The sequence below is a fragment of the Salvelinus namaycush genome, chromosome 37, assembly GCF_016432855.1.
Source record: "Salvelinus namaycush isolate Seneca chromosome 37, SaNama_1.0, whole genome shotgun sequence".
NCBI classification, from domain to species: domain Eukaryota; kingdom Metazoa; phylum Chordata; class Actinopteri; order Salmoniformes; family Salmonidae; genus Salvelinus; species Salvelinus namaycush.
The window spans coordinates 31,741,020-31,761,372 of record NC_052343.1 but is presented as its reverse complement, the minus strand read 5'-3'; the positions used below and the strand labels follow the sequence as shown (position 1 = coordinate 31,761,372).

The window sequence follows — 20,353 nt, the reverse complement described above, 5'->3', positions numbered from 1 at the left end:
TAATCACTTACTCATGAATGTTCACTGTTGAAAAAAGATCTCCACTCAACGTTATTGCTAGCACTTGCCACTAAAATAAAGTGTTCCATCTGGGTTAGTTTGGTCATCCCAGATGAGGAAAAACACACTATTTGAAAGCATAGTACATGTAATGTTGCCTAAGTACAGTGTAATTACTAGTTGTTACACGGGATTTAGCTAGTTAAAATGAAGTCTATATTGAGGGGTATTTAGTTGTAATTAATGTGTACTTATACAGTACACTATACATCTTTACAACCTGGCCCTCATTTTAAAGCTTCTGGAAGTTTCACTTAATTTCTGTGCCTTATTGTGAAATTAAGTGAAACTTCCAGAAGCTTGAGGGACAGGTTGTCAGGATGTGTACTGTATAAGTACACATTAATTACAACTAAGTACCCCTCAAGATAGACTTCATTTTAACTAGCTAAATCCTGTGTAACAACTAGTAATTACATTGTACTTAGGAAAACATTACATGTACTATGCTTTGAAATAGTGTATTTTTCCACATCTGCGATACCACCCATATTAGATCCCAGTCAGTGAGGTTGACTTACTGATCTGTTCTTACCAGCTCCACCAAGTCAACCCAGATGGAAGACTTTATTTTGGGAGTGCTAGCAACAACACTGAGTGGAGATGTAGTTTGAACAGTGCACATTCATGAGTAAGTGATTAGAGGCTATTGAGCATCATCTCTCCGACACCCAGCACATCCACGAGGGGTCACAACCTGTGTGACAGTTGTAAATGTATGTAGCTGAGAATAAACAAAACACTAAATTGGTGAATTTAGGAAACCTGCCCATTTGTAACAAGCAATGTAACAAACATTCATTGTTGCACCTCTGTAATTGCAATTACTACCAGTTACATGTTATTACACTGTAACTATGAGCTGTTACAGTTAACTACAATAGCTGTTACACTGTAACTATGAGCTGTTACAGTTAACTACAATACCTGTTACACTGTAACTATGAGCTGTTACAGTTAACTACAATACCTGTTACACTGTAACTATGAGCTGTTACAGTTAACTACAATACCTGTTACACTGTAACTATGAGCTGTTACAGTTAACTACAATACCTGTTACACTGTAACTATGAGCTGTTACAGTTAACTACAATACCTGTTACACTGTAACTATGAGCTGTTACAGTTAACTACAATACCTGTTACACTGTAATTACACTGTAATAAGGGCCTTTTTTTAAATGAAGTGTTACCCAGTTATCCGTAGTCTATCCCTATCCTCTATTATCTGGAATTATTTCGAAATGTGCTGCTTTTCCAAAAATATGTCAATGCCCATTATTTGTTCCCAGCCCAGTGCGACCCACACAGATGTTGTATGGTTGTATAATTCATTGTAAATTCATTAGATTGCAGATCAAATGTATGTTGCCTGAGGGGCACATGATGCAGCTGACAGAGCCGTCACATGACCCACAGGGATGAAAACAAGATGTTGGAGTGTATTTTTGACTGAACACAGCTTTATTGATAACAAAAACACTTGCATGTTAGACACTAGACACTGTTTCAGTGAGGAAGCATTTCCATGGAAACAACGGTTCAGTGAACGGTACAAATACACCTGGACTCTGTGCCATAGATTCCTTCAGCTTTAGGCCATATGCTGCAGGGCCAAGGCAAGCTGTCAGACAGAGCCCCTGTCCCTGGCTGTCAGCATGTCCACTACAGCCTCCGTGCTGATGGGTGTGTTATTGCATATCTACAAAGGAATCATGCACCATCAATCATACAGTCAGCTGCCCTATCGTCAGCAAACAGTGATCACACACACACACCTCGCCACAGGTAAATGAAACATGACCTAGCATGTGGTGAAATAAAGCAGTCCTAAGAAAATGGACCCTCTCACACACAGAGAGAAAAGAGAACCCTGTCTTAATCATCAGCATGTAAAATGGCATTGTGGAATACAGTACAGAGTTCAGTGTTACTCGGTGAGACTGGGGCTGAAACAAACAAAAAAAACATCAGTTCAACCACCTAGTCTTAGTTTCTGTATACAAATACTACAATACTACTACTAATAATACTGTATTTCCCTGTGGAGAATGAGTGTTGTGTAAAGCATGGCTGCATACAGAAGTAGTATGTTTCAGCAGGATAATAAACTATGAGCTGTCTGCCTTTCTTTGGCTCACATCAATCTGGATGGTTCTCTCTAAGTGAAGTCTCTCTCCAGTCTCAGTAGTCTGTCCCAGTGTGTAATGTCTCCTTGTATCATGTCCGTAGGTTCTTCACATATTCAGGGTCCAGTTGTGATTCGCCACATGCGTTGGAGTAATACTTGTTGTCAGGAGTGTAATACCTTACTGTCGTAAACATAAATACACTAAATGAAATACCTTACTAAAACTACAGGTTATGCTACTGTTCTCTAGAAACACATACAGTATTTCACATATTCTGACTAATGATGGGTTAGTGTATGTTGTTATGGTAGCACAATACAATTTTCAGAATGATTTGCAAGCTTCCTGATGAGTCCTCAATGTAAATGATATATAGTATCCTACTGTATATATTTATTAATATATATTTATAGTGTAATTCTGTGTAAAGAGCACCCTGCATTGAGGGTGTGGCAGACAGAAATACAATGTGAACTCTCAATCTTATTGCTGTCTCTTTCCTCTTCTCTCCACTTCTCTCCTCGTCTTCTCTCATCTCTCCACTTCTCTCCTCGTCTCCTCTCATCTCTCCACTTCTCTCATCTCGTCTCGTCTCTTCTGTCCTCTTCTGTCATCTCGTCTCCTCTCTCCTCTCGTCTCCTCTCTTCTCTCCTCTCTCTGGGTTAATTGGTCGTCTCGCCTCTTCTCTCCTCTTGTCTCCTCTCTCATCTTCTCTCCTCTCCTCTTGTCTTCTCTCATCTCCTCTCCTCTTGCTCAGGGAGTGCCCATCAGCAGATAGAAGGTGAGGGCTACTATGAGCAGCAGACAGAAGGGTGAGGAGAATGTCTGGTAGGCTGTAGACGGCATGAAGATGTCCTCATATTTATAGATGCTGATCATGTGATCGGAGACTGGCGGAGCATCGTTGTCATGACGTGTGATGGAACCTGGAGGAAAGAGAAGAGTGGGGGAGGAGAGTAAGAGAAAAAGGGTAGGGAAATCATTTGCATGTTAAGTGCATTCGGAAAGAGCCCAGATTTGAGACCTCAATCGAACATCTCTGGAGAGACCTGAAAATAGCTGTGCAATGACGCTCCCCATACAACCTGACAGAGCTTGAGAGTATCTGCAGAGAAGAATGGGAGAAACTCGCCATTATAGGTGTGCTAAGCTTGTAGCGTCATACCCAAGAAGCCTCGAGGCTGTAATCACTGCCAAAGGTGCTTCAACAAAGTACTGAGTAAAGGGTCTGAATACTTATGTAAATGCGATATTTCCAGTTTCTTATTTTGAATACATTTGCAAAAATGTCTAAAAACCTGTTTTCGCTTTGTGATTATGGAGTATTGTGTGTAGATTGAGGAGGAAAAAACATAATTTAATACATTTTAGAATAAGGCTGTAACGTAACAAAATGTGAAAAAAGTGAAGGGGTCTGAATACTTTCCGAATGGACTGTACATACTAATAAACACACACATCCACTCTCTGCACACGCACAACACCACACACACACACAGTCCTTGACTGACCTTGTATAGCAGGCCCCCAGGCCAACAGGTAGAACCAGGAGAGATGCAGATCCACCAGTGTCTCCTCTCTAGGGACGTAGAGCGGCCGTTTGAAGCGGCAGGTCACACGGTTGTTGTCAAACACACCCTCTTCGTCCCTGGCAGGATTCCTCTTGATCTCCTTGGCCCACTGGCCCACGTTGTAGAAGTGATGGATACGAACACGCCCATTATCGTCATGGACACAGCCCATCACGTCATCTCCTCCCTGAGAGGGGTGGGGGTGAGGAGAACCAATCAGCATGAAGGATAGGTTGACCAATCAGCCTTTTTTTTGTGATGTGTCTTTCGTGGCAGACTTCATGTGTACCAGATGTAGTAAAAGCCTGAGCTGACTCTGACCAAAATGTCTGTAGAGGTGCTGTTGACTAACTAAGAGTAGACTGTATCAAAATAAAGAAAGTCCCACACTCTATACAGTGCATTCGTAAAGCATTCAGCATTCAACTTTTTCCACATTTTGTTACATTACAGCCTTATTCTAAAATTGATTAAATTAAACATTTCCTTCGTCCATATACACACAATACCCCATAATGACAAAGTGAAAACAGGCTTTTAGATTTTTTTTGCTAAATTATTAAAAAGAAAAAACAGAAATACCTTATTTAAATAAGTATTCAGACCCTTCGCTATGAGACTCGAAATTGAGCTCAGGTACATTCTCTTTCCATTGATAATCCTTGAGATGTTTCTACAACTTGATTGGAGTCCACCTGTGGTAAATTCAATTGATTGGACATGATGTCGAAAGGCACACACCTGTCTGTATAAGGTCCCAGAGTTGACAGTGCATGTTAGAGCAAAAACAAAGCTACGAGGTCGATGGAATTGTCCGTAGAGCTCAGAGACAGGATTGTGTCGAGGCACAGATCTGGGGAAGGGTACCAAAACATTTCTGCAGCATTGAAGGTCCCCAAGAACACAGTGGCCTCCATCATTCTTAAATGGAAGAAGTTTGGAACCGCCAAGACTCTTCCTAGAGCTGGCCGCCCGGCCAAACTGAGCAATTGGGGGAGAAGAGCCTTGGTCAGGGAGGTGACCAAGAACCCCATGGTCACTCTGACAGAGCTCCAGAGTTCCTCTGTGCAGCACTCCACCAATCAGGCCTTAATGGTAGAGTGGCCAGATGGAAGCCACTCCTCAGTAAAAGGCACATGACAGCCCACTTGGAGTTTGCCAAATGGCACCTAAAGGACTCTTAGACCATGAGAAACAAGATTCTCTGGTTTGATGGAACCAATATTGAATGCTAAGTGTCATGTCTGGAGGAAACCTGGCACCATCCCTATGGTGAAGCATGGTGGTGACAGCATCATGCAGTGGGGATGTTTTTCAGCTGCAGGGACTGGGAGACTAGTCAGGATCGAGGGAAAGATGAACAGAGCAAAGTACAGAGAGATCCTTGGTGAAAACCTGCTCCAGAGCGCTCAGGACCTCAGACTGACTGCGGCAAAGGTTAACCTTCAAACAGGACAACGATCCTAAGCACATAGACAAGACAACACAGGGGTGGCTTCGGGACAAGTCTCTGAATGTCCTTGAGTTGCCCAGCCAGAGCCCAGACTTCAACCTGATCGAACATCTCTGGATAGACCTGAAAATAGCTGTGCAGCGACGCTCCCCATCTAACCTGACAGAACTTGAGAGGATCTGCAGAGAAGAATGGGAGAAACTCCCCAAATACAGGTGTGCCAAGCTTGTAGTGTCATACCCAAGAAGACTCGAGGCTGTAATCGCTGCCAAAGGTGCTTCAACAAAGTACTGAGTAAAGGGTCTGAATACTTATGTAAATGTTATATTTCAGTTTATTTTATTTTATAAATATGCAACAACAACAAAAAAATGCTTTTTCATTATAGGATATTGTGTGTAGATTGAGGAAGGAAAAAACGATTTAATACATTTTGGAATAAGGCTGTAACGTAATAAAATGTGGAAAAAGTCAAGGGGTCTGAATACTTTCTGAATGCACTGTATATGCTCCCAACAATTGAATGGATAAACCTAATAACATAATAACATCATTGCAGTAATGTTGGTTATTAGGTTTTGTCACGCCCTGGCCTTAGTATTATTTGTTTTATTTATTATTTTAGTTAGGTCAGGGTGTGACATGGGGTATGTGTGTATTTTGGGGTATTATATGGTAGAGGGGGTGTTGGTTGTAGTTTATGGTTTTGTGTTGAGTGTATGTATCTAGCTGTGTCTATGGGTGTGTAGTTTTCTAGGAAAGTCTATGGTGGCCGGAATGGGTTCTCAATTAGAGACAGCTGATTTCTGTTGTCTCTAATTGGGAGCCATATTTAAGGCTGCCATAGGCTTTAGCTATTTGTGGGTGTTTGTTTCCTGTGTTAGCGTTTGGGCCACACAGGACTGTTACAGGTTAGTCACGTTTGTTGTTTTTGTTCATTTGTAGTGTTTGTTGGTTTGCCATTAAAATCATGAATACCTCCTACTCCGCATCTTGGTCCGATCCATGCTCCTCCTCGTCTGAGGAGGAGAACGACATTGACAGCCGTTACAGAAACACCCACCAAACCAGGACCAAGCGGATTGGAGAAGGACGGCAAGAACCAAAGCAATGGAGAGATGAGGAATGGACTTGGGAGGAGATCCTAGACGGTAAAGGACCCTGGGCACAGCCAGTGGAGTGTCGCCGCCCCAAAGCGGAGCTGGAGGCAGCGAAAGCGGAGAGGCGGCATTATGAGGCGCTTGCAAGGCACAGTGGCTGGAAACCCGAGAGGCTCACCCAAAAATTTCTTGGGGGGGGGCTAAGGGGTAGTGTGGCGAAGCCGGGTTGGATACCTGAGCCAACTCCCCGGGCTTACCGTGGAGTGAGAGGGCGTCGTACTGGTCAGACACCGTGTTATGCGGTAAAGCGCACGGTGTCCCCAGTACGCGTGCTTAGCCCAGTGCGGGCTATTCCACCTTGCCGCACTGGGAGGGCTAGGTTGGGCATCGAGCCGGATGTCATGAAGCCGGCCCAACGTATCTGGCCTCCAGTACGTCTCCTCGGGCCGGCGTACATGGCACCAGCCTTACAGGTGGTGTCCCCGGTTCGCCTGCATAGCCCAGTGCGGGCTATTCCACCTCGCCGCACTGGCAGGGCTACGGGGACCATCCAACCTGGTAAGGTTGGAGAGGCTCGGTGCTCAAGAGCGCGTGTCCTCCTTCACGGTCCGGTATATCCGGCGCCACCTTCCCGCCCCAGCCCAGTACCACCAGTGCCTACACCACGCACCAGGCTTCCAGTGCATCTCCAGAGCCCTGTTCCTCCTCCCCGCACTCGCCCTGAGGTGCGTGCCCTCAGCCCGGTACCTCCAGTTCCGGCACCACGCATCAGGCCTATTGTGCGTCTCAGCCGGCCAGAGTCTGCCGTCTGCCCAGCGGTGCCTGAACTGCCCGTCTGCCCAGCGGTGCCTGAACTGCCCGGCTGCCCAACGCCGTCTGAGCCATCCGTCTGCCCAACGCCGTCTGAGCCATCCGTCTGCCCAACGCCGTCTGAGCCATCCGTCTGCCCAACGCCGTCTGAGCCATCCGTCTGCCCAACGCCGTCTGAGCCATCCGTCTGCCCAACGCCGTCTGAGCCATCCGTCTGCCCAGCGCCGTCTGAGCCATCCGTCTGCCCAGCGCCGTCTGAGCCATCCGTCTGCCCAGCGCCGTCTGAGCCATCCGTCTGCCCAGCGCCGTCTGAGCCATCCGTCTGCCCAGCGCCGTCTGAGCCGTCCGTCTGCCACGAGCCATTAGAGCCGTCCGTCTGCCACGAGCCATTAGAGCCGCCCGTCTGCCACGAGCCGTTAGAGCCGCCCGTCTGTCCCGAGCCGTTAGAGCCGTCCGTCAGTCAGGAGCCGTTAGAGCCGTCCGTCAGTCAGGAGCTGCCAGAGCCGCCAGCCAGTCAGGAGCTGCCAGAGCCGCCAGCCAGTCAGGAGCTGCCAGAGCCGCCAGCCAGTCAGGAGCTGCCAGAGACGCCAGCCAGTCAGGAGCTGCCAGAGACGCCAGCCAGTCAGGAGCTGCCAGAGACGCCAGCCAGTCAGGAGCTGCCAGAGACGCCAGCCAGTCAGGAGCTGTCAGAGCTGCCCTACAGTCATGAGCTGCCCTACAGTCAGGTGGGGACCACGACCAGTGCCGGAGCCGCCGCCGTGGAAGGAAGCCCACCCAGACCCTCCCCTAGACTATGTGCTGGTGCGCCCGGAGTTCGCACCTTAAGGGGGGGGTTATGTCACGCCCTGGCCTTAGTATTATTTGTTTTATTTATTATTTTAGTTAGGTCAGGGTGTGACATGGGGTATGTGTGTATTTTGGGGTATTATATGGTAGAGGGGGTGTTGGTTGTAGTTTATGGTTTTGTGTTGAGTGTATGTATCTAGCTGTGTCTATGGGTGTGTAGTTTTCTAGGAAAGTCTATGGTGGCCGGAATGGGTTCTCAATTAGAGACAGCTGATTTCTGTTGTCTCTAATTGGGAGCCATATTTAAGGCTGCCATAGGCTTTAGCTATTTGTGGGTGTTTGTTTCCTGTGTTAGCGTTTGGGCCACACAGGACTGTTACAGGTTAGTCACGTTTGTTGTTTTTGTTCATTTGTAGTGTTTGTTGGTTTGCCATTAAAATCATGAATACCTCCTACTCCGCATCTTGGTCCGATCCATGCTCCTCCTCGTCTGAGGAGGAGAACGACATTGACAGCCGTTACAGGTTTACCCACTCAATTGTTGGAAGCAAATTTTGAGTGTAAGAACAGATCTCACGCATGCTCATACACGTACACACCTACGCCCGCACACACACAGATACGGTCCCTTACCATCTTCTTGTCTGAGGAGAAGCCTACAGCCACCCAGCCGTCAGTGTCAGCACTCATCTCATACTCCACGTCTGTCCCGATCCGCCGGTAACTCATGAAATAGTCACACGTCTCTGCATCACACCCCGGCTTCCCATACCTACACACACACACACACACACACACACACACACACACACAATTAAGAAATGTAACCTCTTCAGAGTGATGTGCTCCCACATCTGCCAGAGTGGGACCACGGTACACAGAGAAACCCCTTGACACACACACATGCTTGCAAGCAAGCAAAACATACACACATACTGACCTTATGCAGCCCTTGGTGACTCCACAGTCTACGACTTTGATCCTGGCGAAGGGATCCACAGGAGGGGCGGTGGGGAAGGGGTACCCTGGAGAACACACACCACATAAAAATGATTATGCTACTGACCTGCCTCCCCAACAATCATCTTTTAGAAGTTCTACCATATGCGTAAATTGGTGGGTTTCAGCCTAATGTGCATTCAGAGAAGCACAACTGCTCCTTCACGTTTCATAACAAAATTGGGATAGTTTGAAATATGTTATTTTAGTTCATTTATTAAAATCTAATAATATACAACATTTAATGTGGTGAAGAACTGTCCAATGCTCGCCCATCTCCAGGCCGGCCAGTGAGAGCCAGAGCGGGGAGAGGGGAGTTGGCGGTAGCTGGCCAGGGTCCTGATCTATGCATGAGTGGACTCGGGTGGAAGACACTGTACGCTCGGTCTGCCAACCTGCGCATCATCACATAACTAGCCAATTAACCACGAATTACGTATCAACCACAGATATGTAGATGCGCCCTCTGATTTCCATCAAGAGAAGGCCTACACATAAACAAACACAGCCTTGATGACCATGAAGGCCACAGTAAGCAAAATGCCTCGTTCAGAAATGGCCTATCCTGTATCCCTTTCTCACCATCATCCGATAGATGTCTAGACTCCAGGAACTCCGAGGCGAACGTACTGTATGAGTCCTTATGGGGCTCCTTGTGGCCCGGCTCTCCGTGGTCTCCGTGGCTCGCCCGCAGTGCGCCTTCATCCGTGGGGCTCGGCGCTACCCCCCGCCAACTGCCCTGGACCAGGAGCACCGTCAGCTGTAGTAGGCTGCGCAGGAAAATCATGGCCAAAAAGGGAGTATAAAAACGGTCTAAAGGAGACAGAACTGAGACCGAATCCTCATTGTTGGTTGTATTTGAGCATTTCTTTACGGAGCCTAATCACTGGCCCTCAATCGCATCACTACAGAATATTTTCTACGCGGTTGTTTAGTGTGTCGTAGGCTATTTCTCGTAGTGTGAATGAGCGCGAGGAGCGGGATCCAGTGATGTCAAACGAATGAGCCTCGGTTAAACCAATCTGGAATTAGCGGGATTTGTAACTGAACCGATCTGTTTTGACAATTCACTTAATATCTTGTGGGAAACGGAGACGTCCATGATAATCCAAGTGATTGGATTTAATCTTAAAATAATGTAATGATATCCCAGTTTAGGGATGAATGTGTCTGTTGTTGGTTTCGCCCGTCTCCTCTCCTCTCTCCTAATGGCCCATTACGTCCATCGATAGAGCCAATCACTGCAGCGTCCAATAGGAAACCTCGAAGTACACTTTGCATTATCAATCTACAGTTTAAATTCCCATTCAGCACTGTTAATGTAAACACAGATGCCAATTGAATAACAATATGGGGTAATGTAGGGATTTATACATTTATTATGCTGAAATGTCTGCTATGATAGGTTGGTTTCTTATTCCTTTCTGTGATGTGAAAATATTCTAGAATCTACATTGCATGTTATTGTTGACAGCATTGATAACGCCCAAGGACTAAGGCCCAAGGACTAAGGCCCAAGGACTAAGGCCAAACTGCTGAAAAAAGCAGGACACACAATTTGCCAGTGGTTACAACTGGCTTTAATGCTTGTTTATTTATTGGTTAGAGGAACATTGGAACCCAGAGCAGCTCACATCAGACATCTGAATTCATTACAGAATGCATGGTGCTCCCCTCACAAAGGGAAGAGCAGGAAGCCCTGGAAAGTGTTAGGGTTATCAGTATCATCAAAGAGCCGCTGCCTGAGGGGAGACTCATGTAGACCACATCTCCCTCCTCCAGCTCTAGAGACATTGCATTAGATATGTATGTATTATCCTCATCATTATTAGGTTTCTGTATCCATATAACTCTGGCTATTCTTCTATAGACACACACCCAGGGTTTGCGATTTGTGGTAATCAAAAGCGCTGAATCTGAGTAGACTCCTCTCACTGGTGCTGTGAAGACACCAGTACGGAACAGAAGCAGGGAGATGTCTTTATCTCATAAACATGGTTCTACACTGTACAAAAATATAAACGCAACAATCAACAATTTTTCACTAATTGGTCTTTTGACCAAACAGATCAGCTCTGCAAAAGATCTGATGTGATGGGTTAAAATACCAATTACTGGAAAAAGATCAGAATTGTACTGCCTGTCTAAACGCAGCCTTAGTGTGTATGGTCATTAGTACCTGTAGTTGGTTGTACGCTCCACCAATGTTGGTCATGACTCTGATGAAACCAGGGTGATCTCAGTATCGAAGTGTCCTACAAATCCTGGGTCCTCAGTCAAACCAGCAGAGAAGGCCACCTTTGGTCTGGCTGTGAACACAATGGAGTGAACTCACTGATTACTGAAAAGCATTAACTACAATATGCTGAAGCCAAAATAAAATATAGATTTTCAGTGTGAAACATGTGGTGTTTTTGTAAAGTTTATTACCTGTGTTCTCTCTCTTCAGTTCATCTATCTCTCTCTCACTGGCAGTGTCTGGCCTCTAAGGCTAAAATAGCACAAAAGGAACATCAGATTAAATAATCATCATCATGATCATTTTAATATAACATGACCATGTACAAATAACATCAACATTAACTTAACTAAATTATCTATAGCCAAATAATTTTAAAAGCAATTTAATTCAACATATATTTTCCTCTGGACTTGGTCAACAACTTACGTATTCATATACTGAAATTGTAGACCAAATCCAAATTACATTACCTGCATTCTCTCTCTTCAGTTCCTCTTCCTGGCTCCCACTGATTGTCACTCTGCCCCCCCCCCCCCCTTCCAGCTTGGGCTGGAATTATAAGAAAATCATTTCGAGCTCTTGATTTGATATGGACCCAATTGACAAAATATTTTTTTTCATGTATTCTTGTGATACATTACCTGCATTCTCTCTCTTCAGTTCCTCCACCTGGCTTTCCTGGCTGTCACTCTGGCCCCCGTCACTGACAGCCATTGATTCTCCACTTAAAACCTCTTTGGGCTAGGGGGCAGAATTTTCACATTCGGACGAAAAGCGTGCCCAGAGTAAACTGCCTGCTACTCAGGCCCAGAAGCTAAGATATGGATATTATTAGTAGATTTTGATAGAAAACACTCTGACGTTTCTAAAACTGTTCGAATGATGTCTGTGAGTATAACAGAACTCATATGTCAGGCGAAAACCTGAGAAAGATCCAACCAGGAAGTGGGAAATCTGAGGTTTGTAGTTTTTCAAGTGATTGCCTATCCAATATACAGTGTAAATTTGGTCATATTGCACTTCCTAAGGCTTCCACTAGATGTCAACAGTCTTTAGAACGTTGTTTCAGACTTCTACTGTGAAAGGGGAGCGAATAAGAGCTGTTTGAACCAGTGGTCTGACTGAAAGCCATGAGTTGTTGATCGCGCGTGGCCGTGAGCACGAGCTCCGTTCCCTTTCCTTTCTAAAGACAAAGGAATTGTCCGGTTGGAATATTATTGAAGATTTATGATTAAAAACATCCTAAAGATTGATTCTATACATCGTTTGACATGTTTCTACAAACTGTAATGGAACTTTTTTGACTTTTCGTCTGGACTTTGTGCTCGCACCTTGTGCATTTGTTTAGTGTACTAAACGCGCGAACAAAAAGGAGGTATTTGGACATAAATATGGACTGTATCGAACAAAACTAACATTTATTGTGGAACTGGGATTCCTGGGAGTGCATTCCGATGAAGATCATCAAAGGTATGTGAATATTTATAATGCTATTTCTGACTTTTGTTGACTCCACAACATGGCGGGTATCTGTATGGCTTGTTTTTGTGGCTGAGCGCTGTACTCAGATTATCGCATGGTGTGCTTTTGCCGTAAAGCTTTTTTGAAATCTGACACAGCGGTTGCATTAAGGAGAAGTGTATCTTTAATTCTATGTAAAACACTTGTATCTTTCATCAACGTTTATGAGTATTTCTGTAAATTGATGTGGCTCTCTGCAAAATCACCAGATGTTTTGGAGGCAAAACATTACTGAACATAACGCGCAAATGTAAACTGAGATTTTTGGATATAAATATGAACTTTATCGAACAAAACATACATGTATTGTGTAACATGAAGTCCTATGAGTGCCATCTGATGAAGATCATCAAAGGTTAGTGATTCATTTTATCTCTATTTCTGCTTTTTGTGACTCCTCACTTTGGCTGGAAAATGGCTGTATGTTTTTTGTGACTAGGCGCTGACCTAGTGTGCTTTCGCTGTAAAGCCTTTTTGAAATCGGACACTGTGGTTGGATTAACAAGAAGTTTATTTTTTAAATGGTGTATAATACTTGTATGTTTGAGGAATTTTAATTATGAGATTTCTGTTGTTTGAATTTGGCGCCCTGCACTTTCACTGGCTGTTGTCAAATCGATCCCGTTAACGGGATTTGAGCCCTAAAAAGTTTTAACAGACCTTATCCAAATTAACTTAGGTATTCATACGTACTGTAGCAGTCCATTACCTGCATTTTCAAGTCTTAGCTCATCTACCAGGGTGATTCTCATGAAACCAGTTTTAAAATGTCTGTAGCAAATTGAGTTACAAAACCATGATGCATGTGCAAAAATCAAGTATCATTCTGAGGACTAAGATGTCTAGTTTTTGGGAAAGTGTCTAATTTTAAAGAAATAAAAAGAAATCGCCAGAATTTTTTACATTTTCACCCAAAATTCTCATTACCGAAATGCTAATTCTCATTACACTCCCCTTTATCCCACTTCTCATTGTAAGGGGTTCGTGTTGGTGGCAGGGAAGTCAGGCTGTAAGGGGTTCGTGTTGGTGGCAGGGAAGTCAGGCTGTAAGGGGTTCGTGTTGGTGGCAGGGAAGTCAGGCTGTAAGGGGTGCGTGTTGGTGGCAGGGAAGTCAGGCTGTAAGGGGTTCGTGTTGGTGGCAGGGAAGTCAGGCTGTAAGGGGTGCGTGTTGGTGGCAGGGAAGTCAGGCTGTAAGGGGTTCGTGTTGGTGGCAGGGAAGTCAGGCTGTAAGGGGTTCGTGTTGGTGGCAGGGAAGTCAGGCTGTAAGGGGTTCGTGTTGGTGGCAGGGAAGTCAGGCTGTAAGGGGTTCGTGTTGGTGGCAGGGAAGTCAGGCTGTAAGGGGTTCGTGTTGGTGGCAGGGAAGTCAGGCTGTAAGGGGTTCGTGTTGGTGGCAGGGAAGTCAGGCTGTAAGGGGTGCGTGTTGGTGGCAGGGAAGTCAGGCTGTAAGGGGTTCGTGTTGGTGGCAGGGAAGTCAAGCTGTAAGGGGTGCGTGTTGGTGGCAGGGAAGTCAGGCTGTAAGGGGTTCGTGTTGGTGGCAGGGAAGTCAGGCTGTAAGGGGTTCGTGTTGGTGGCAGGGAAGTCAGGCTGTAAGGGGTTCGTGTTGGTGGCAGGGAAGTCAGGCTGTAAGGGGTTCGTGTTGGTGGCAGGGAAGTCAGGCTGTAAGGGGTTCGTGTTGGTGGCAGGGAAGTCAGGCTGTAAGGGGTGCGTGTTGGTGGCAGGGAAGTCAGGCGCAGGAGAAGGAACTTGGTATAAACAGAGTTGTTTAATAAATGCTGACAAAACTCCAAAACAACCAAAATGTACAAAATAACAAAGTGGGTACAAAACCCGTCGCACACCAACACTAAATAGCACATCACATACAAACAAAACAATCTCCGACAAGGACATGAGGGGAAACAGAGGGATAAATACACAACATGTAATTGATTGGATTGGAACCAGGTTTGAAGGAAGACAAGACAAAACCAATGGAAAATGACAAATGGATCAGTGATGGCTAGAAGGTCGGTGACGTCGACCGCCGAACACCGCCCGAACAAGGAGAGGGACCGACTTCGGCGGAAGTCGTGACACTCATTACCGAAAGCGGCTAAAGAGCTCAAATTGGGAAAAAGAGTGATTACATTTTATAATAATTGTATAATTTAATTTGAAATATGTTTATTTTCAGTGTTATGTTTAACTCACATCTTTTCATTAGGGTGGCAATATTAAAAAATATTTGAAATATTGATTTATTTATGACTTTTTTGGACTTCGACAACTGTTATGTAATGTGAATTTTGTGAAACGGTTGTTAAAATGCATAATCTGATCTGATCAAAAACATAATAATTATGAAATAGATAATTACAGATCCTAATCTCAGTGATTCCAGAGGAAATTTAGTGAAAAAATTACTCTTGACATTTGTATTTTTGTACTGTTTTGTGAGAATGGCCCACCAGGTCCTCACTGTCCCTCAGTCTGGCCCCCATGTTCCTCAGCTCCACTCTCTGTTCCACCACCATGTCTCTCAGTGATCTCAGCTAAGCCCAGATGTCAGGGGTGATGGTGATCTGGTCGCTCGTCTGTTTGTGACTCGTCTCTGTAGCTTCTACGTTTTGATTATTGAATTGAACCTCACCCTGCTCTCACCCCGTATACTGTGACCCTGTAGAGTGATGTCATTCTCCCTAACCCCTCCACTCTGGCCCTGAGCCCATGTCCCAGACAGACAGAACAGCAACACCAGCAGAGTTACAGCATCCCTCATTCTGAAACAATACCTCTTCAGAACTAATGTAGTCTACTGGGCTCAGTCCTCTTCTTTATACACACTGGTCTTGGTAAAGGAATAATGAGAATTGAACATATGACTCTGACCAATTTTATTTTTTTAAACAACACCAAGGACAGATAAAGTGAAACAGTGGGTGAGCTGACCTCATTGAAATGTGACTCTCTATGAGGCGGTGGGAGAACTGGACCTGTTATTGGGTTGAAGATCTCTCTTCATCTCCACAGTTTGTACATGTTCTATGTCCACTGATGTTACTGGAACCACACCAAGCACTCTACTGAGAGCCAGTCCTTGGAGGTTTAAGGAGGTCTGTATAATATAGAACATGTATAGAACATGTAGGGATAAAGAGAGTTCTTCAACCCAGTGACAGGTTCACTTCTCCCATCATCTCATACAGAGTCACGTTTCAATGAGGTGGTGTTAGTGTTTTTGTGTGTTTTTTTCCATTTTCCATCAGAGACATACAGTATGTTCAATTGTCATGATTCCTTTACCAACACCAGTCTTTGTGTGAATGACCAGTCTTTGTGTGAACGAGTCTTTACCTGAACAGCTGTCCGCATGGTGTCACACGGTTTCAGAGCTGGTCATGGGTGCACCTCAGCCACGCTCAAGGTCCTAAACCTTATCATGACCGCCATCGATAAGAGACATTACTGTGCAGCCGTATTCATTGACCTGGCCAAGGCTTTCAACTCGGTCAATCACCACATTCTTATCAGTAGACTCAACAGCCTTGGTTTCTCAAATGATTGCCTTGCCTGGTTCACCAACTACTTCTCTGATATAGTTCAGTGTGTCAAATCAGAGGGCCTGTTGTCCGGACCTCTGGCAGTCTCTATGGGGTGCCACAGGGTTCAATTCTCGGGCCGACTCTCTTCTCTGTATACATCAATGATGTCGCTCTTGCTACTGGTGATTCTCTGATCCACCCCTACACAGACGACACCATTCTGTATACCTCTGGCCCTTCTTTGGACACTGTGTTAAATCAAATCAAATCAAATCAAATTTATTTATATAGCCCTTCATACATCAGCTGATATCTCAAAGTGCTGTACAGAAACCCAGCCTAAAACCCCAAACAGCAAGCAATGCAGGTGTAGAAGCACGGTAGCTAGGAAAAACTCCCTAGAAAGGCCAAAACCTAGGAAGAAACATAGAGAGGAACCAGGCTATGAGGGGTGGCCAGTCCTCTTCTGGCTGTGCCGGGTGGAGATTATAATAGAACATGGCCAAGATGTTAAAATGTTAATAAATGACCAGCATGGTCAAATAATAATAATCACAGTAGTTGTCGAGGGTGCAGCACCTCAGGAGTAAATGTCAGTTGGCTTTTCATAGCCTATCATTAAGAGTATCTCTACCACTCCTGCGGTCTCTAGAGAGTTGAAAACAGCAGGTCTGGGACAGGTAGCACGTCCGGTGAACAGGTCAGGGTTCCATAGCCGCAGGCAGAACAGTTGAAACTGGAGCAGCAGCACGGCCAGGTGGACTGGGGACAGCAAGGAGTCATCATGTCAGGTCGTCCTGAGGCATGGTCCTAGGGCTCAGGTCCTCCGAGAGAGAGAAAGAAAGAGAGAAAGAGAGCATTAGAGAGAGCATACTTAAATTCACACAGGACACCGGATAAGACAGAAGTACTCCAGGTATAACAAACTGACCCTAGCCCCCCGACACATAAACTAATGCAGCATAAATACTGGAGGCTGAGACAGGAGGGGTCAGGAGACACTGTGGCCCCATCCGATGATACCCCCAGACAGGGCCAAACAGGAAGGATATAACCCCACCCACTTTGCCAAGGCACAGCCCCCACACCACTAGAGGGATACCTTCAACCACCAACTTACCATCCTGAGACAAGGCCGAGTATAGCCCACAAAGATCTCCGCCACGGCACAACCCAAGGGGGGGCGCCAACCCAGACAGGAAGATCACGTCAGTGACTCAACCCACTCAAGTGACGCACCCCTCCTAGGGACGGCATGAAAGAGCACCAGTAAGCCAGTGACTCAGCCCCTGTAATAGGGTTAGAGGCAGAGAATCCCAGTGGAGAACCTCCAGACGAGCTTCAATGCCATACAACTCTCCTTCTGTGGCCTCCAACTGCTCTTAAATGCAAGTAAAACTAAATGCATGATCTTCAACTGATCGCTGCCCGCACCTGCCCGCCCGTCCAGCATCACTACTCTGGACGGTTCTGACTTAGAATATGTGGACAACTACAAATACCTAGGTGTCTGGTTAGACTGTAAACTCTCCTTCCAGACTCACATTAAGCATCTCCAATCCAAAATGAAATCTAGAATCGGCTTCCTATTTCGCAACAAAGCATCCTTCACTCATGCTGCCAAACATATCCTCGTAAAACTGACTATCCTACCGATCCTCTACTTCGGCGATGTCATTTACAAAATAGCCTCCAACACTCTACTCAACAAATTGGATGCAGTCTATCACAGTGCCATCCGTTTTATCACCAAAGCCCCATATACTACCCACCACTGCGACCTGTATGCTCTCGTTGGCTGGCCCTCGCTTCATACTCGTCGTCAAACCCACTGGCTCCAGGTCATCTACAAGTCTCTGCTAGGTAAAGCCCCGCCTTATCTCAGCTCACTGGTCACCATAGCAGCACCCAACTGTGACACGCGCTCCAGCAGGTATATCTCACTGGTCACCCCCAAAGCCAATTCTTCCTTTGGCCGCCTTTCCTTCCAGTTCTCTGCTGCCAATGACTGGAACGAACTGAAAAAAACACTGAGGCTGGAGACTCATATCTCCCTCACTAGCTTAAAGCACCAGCTGTCAGAGCAGCTCACAGATCACTGCACCTGTAAATAGCCCATCTGTAAACAGCCCATCCAACTACCTCATCCCCATACTGTATTTATTTATCTTGCTCCTTTGCACCCCAGTATCTCTACTCACACATTCATCTTCTGCACATCTACCATTCCAGTGTTTAATTGCTATATTGTAATTACTTTGCCACCATAGCCTATTTATAGAGACTTTTTCTACTGTATTATTGACTGTATGTTTGTTTATTCCATGTGTAACTCTGTGTTGTTGTATGTGTCGAACTGCTTTGCTTTATCTTGGCCAGGTCGCAATTGTAAATGAGAAATTGTTCTCAACTAGCCTACCTGGTTAAATAAAGGTGAAATAAATAAAAAAACTTTCTTCACTGGTTGTGCTTATTCCTGCCTATAGATGGCAGTATAGGTCCACTGTTCTAATGTCTGGCACACAGTCAGTGCTGTGCAATTGGTTTAGCCATAGTAATCACAATGATTGTGTGCTAAAGTACAAAACGGTTATGTTAATGAAATAACCAACAGAAGACATAGATGTGAAAACCAACCTTTATGATAACAGACTTTGTTTCATTTCATACATTTCTAGCTGGGCAGATGGAGAGGGACTCGACTGAGTGAGACTGGGGAAGACTGGGGTAAAATCATAACCCACCTGTAGGTGTTGCTAGTGACTGAGTGAGACTGGGGAAGACTGGGGTAAAATCATAACCCACCTGTAGGTGTTGCTAGTGACTGAGTGAGACTGGAGAAGACTGGGGTAAAATCATAACCCACCTGTAGGTGTTGCTAGTGACTGAGTGAGACTGGAGAAGACTGGGGTAAAATCATAACCCACCTGTAGGTGTTGCTAGTGACTGAGTGAGACTGGAGAAGACTGGGGTAAAATCATAACCCACCTGTAGGTGTTGCTAGTGACTGAGTGAGACTGGGGAAGACTGGGGTAAAATCATAACCCACCTGTAGGTGTTGCTAGTGACTGAGTGAGACTGGGGAAGACTGGGGTAAAATCATAACCCACCTGTAGGTGTTGCTAGTGACTGAGTGAGACTGGGGAAGACTGGGGTAAAATCATAACCCACCTGTAGGTGTTGCTAGTGACTGAGTGAGACTGGGGAAGACTGGGGTAAAATCATAACCCACCTGTAGGTGTTGCTAGTGACTGAGTGAGACTGGGGAAGACTGGGGTAAAATCATAACCCACCTGTAGGTGTTGCTAGTGACTGAGTGAGACTGGAGAAGACTGGGGTAAAATCATAACCCACCTGTAGGTGTTGCTAGTGACTGGGTGAGACTGGAGAAGACTGGGGTAAAATCATAACCCACCTGTAGGTGTTGCTAGTGACTGAGTGAGACTGGGGAAGACTGGGGTAAAATCATAACCCACCTGTAGGTGTTGCTAGTGACTGAGTGAGACTGGGGAAGACTGGGGTAAAATCATAACCCACCTGTAGGTGTTGCTAGTGACTGAGTGAGACTGGGGAAGACTGGGGTAAAATCATAACCCACCTGTAGGTGTTGCTAGTGACTGAGTGAGACTGGAGAAGACTGGGGTAAAATCATAACCCACCTGTAGGTGTTGCTAGTGACTGAGTGAGACTGGGGAAGACTGGGGTAAAATCATAACCCACCTGTAGGTGTTGCTAGTGACTGAGTGAGACTGGAGAAGACTGGGGTAAAATCATAACCCACCTGTAGGTGTTGCTAGTGACTGAGTGAGACTGGGGAAGACTGGGGTAAAATCATAACCCACCTGTAGGTGTTGCTAGTGACTGAGTGAGACTGGAGAAGACTGGGGTAAAATCATAACCCACCTGTAGGTGTTGCTAGTGACTGAGTGAGACTGGAGAAGACTGGGGTAAAATCATAACCCACCTGTAGGTGTTGCTAGTGACTGAGTGAGACTGGGGAAGACTGGGGTAAAATCATAACCCACCTGTAGGTGTTGCTAGTGACTGAGTGAGACTGGGGAAGACTGGGGTAAAATCATAACCCACCTGTAGGTGTTGCTAGTGACTGAGTAAGACTGGGGAAGACTGGGGTAAAATCATAACCCACCTGTAGGTG

At 45.5% G+C, this 20,353-nt stretch overlaps 1 protein-coding gene across 1 annotated transcript; it reads right to left on the bottom strand.

Moving 5' to 3' along the window:
* Positions 1-2,948: 2,948 nt before the first annotated feature.
* LOC120030989 (DOMON domain-containing protein FRRS1L-like) lies at positions 2,949-9,701 on the bottom strand. The gene is made up of 5 exons (XM_038976495.1): positions 9,497-9,701; positions 8,856-8,940; positions 8,549-8,687; positions 3,707-3,953; positions 2,949-3,121 (listed from the first exon to the last, which is right to left on the bottom strand). Exons 1-5 carry the CDS (start codon positions 9,699-9,701, stop codon positions 2,949-2,951), a joined length of 849 nt encoding a protein of 282 aa, XP_038832423.1.
* Positions 9,702-20,353: the final 10,652 nt, after the last annotated feature.

Bases quoted from the DNA above. Each gene is read 5' to 3' on its own strand.
- LOC120030989 (XM_038976495.1), bottom strand. From the start codon at position 9,701: ATGATTTTCCTGCGCAGCCTACTACAGCTGACGGTGCTCCTGGTCCAG. The intron at 8,688-8,855 runs GTCAGTATGTGT...GTGTGTGTGTAG, and splicing joins GTCACCAAGGGCTGCATAAG to GTATGGGAAGCCGGGGTGTG. The intron at 3,954-8,548 runs GTAAGGGACCGT...CACCCCTCTCAG, and splicing joins TCTCCTCAGACAAGAAGATG to GGAGGAGATGACGTGATGGG.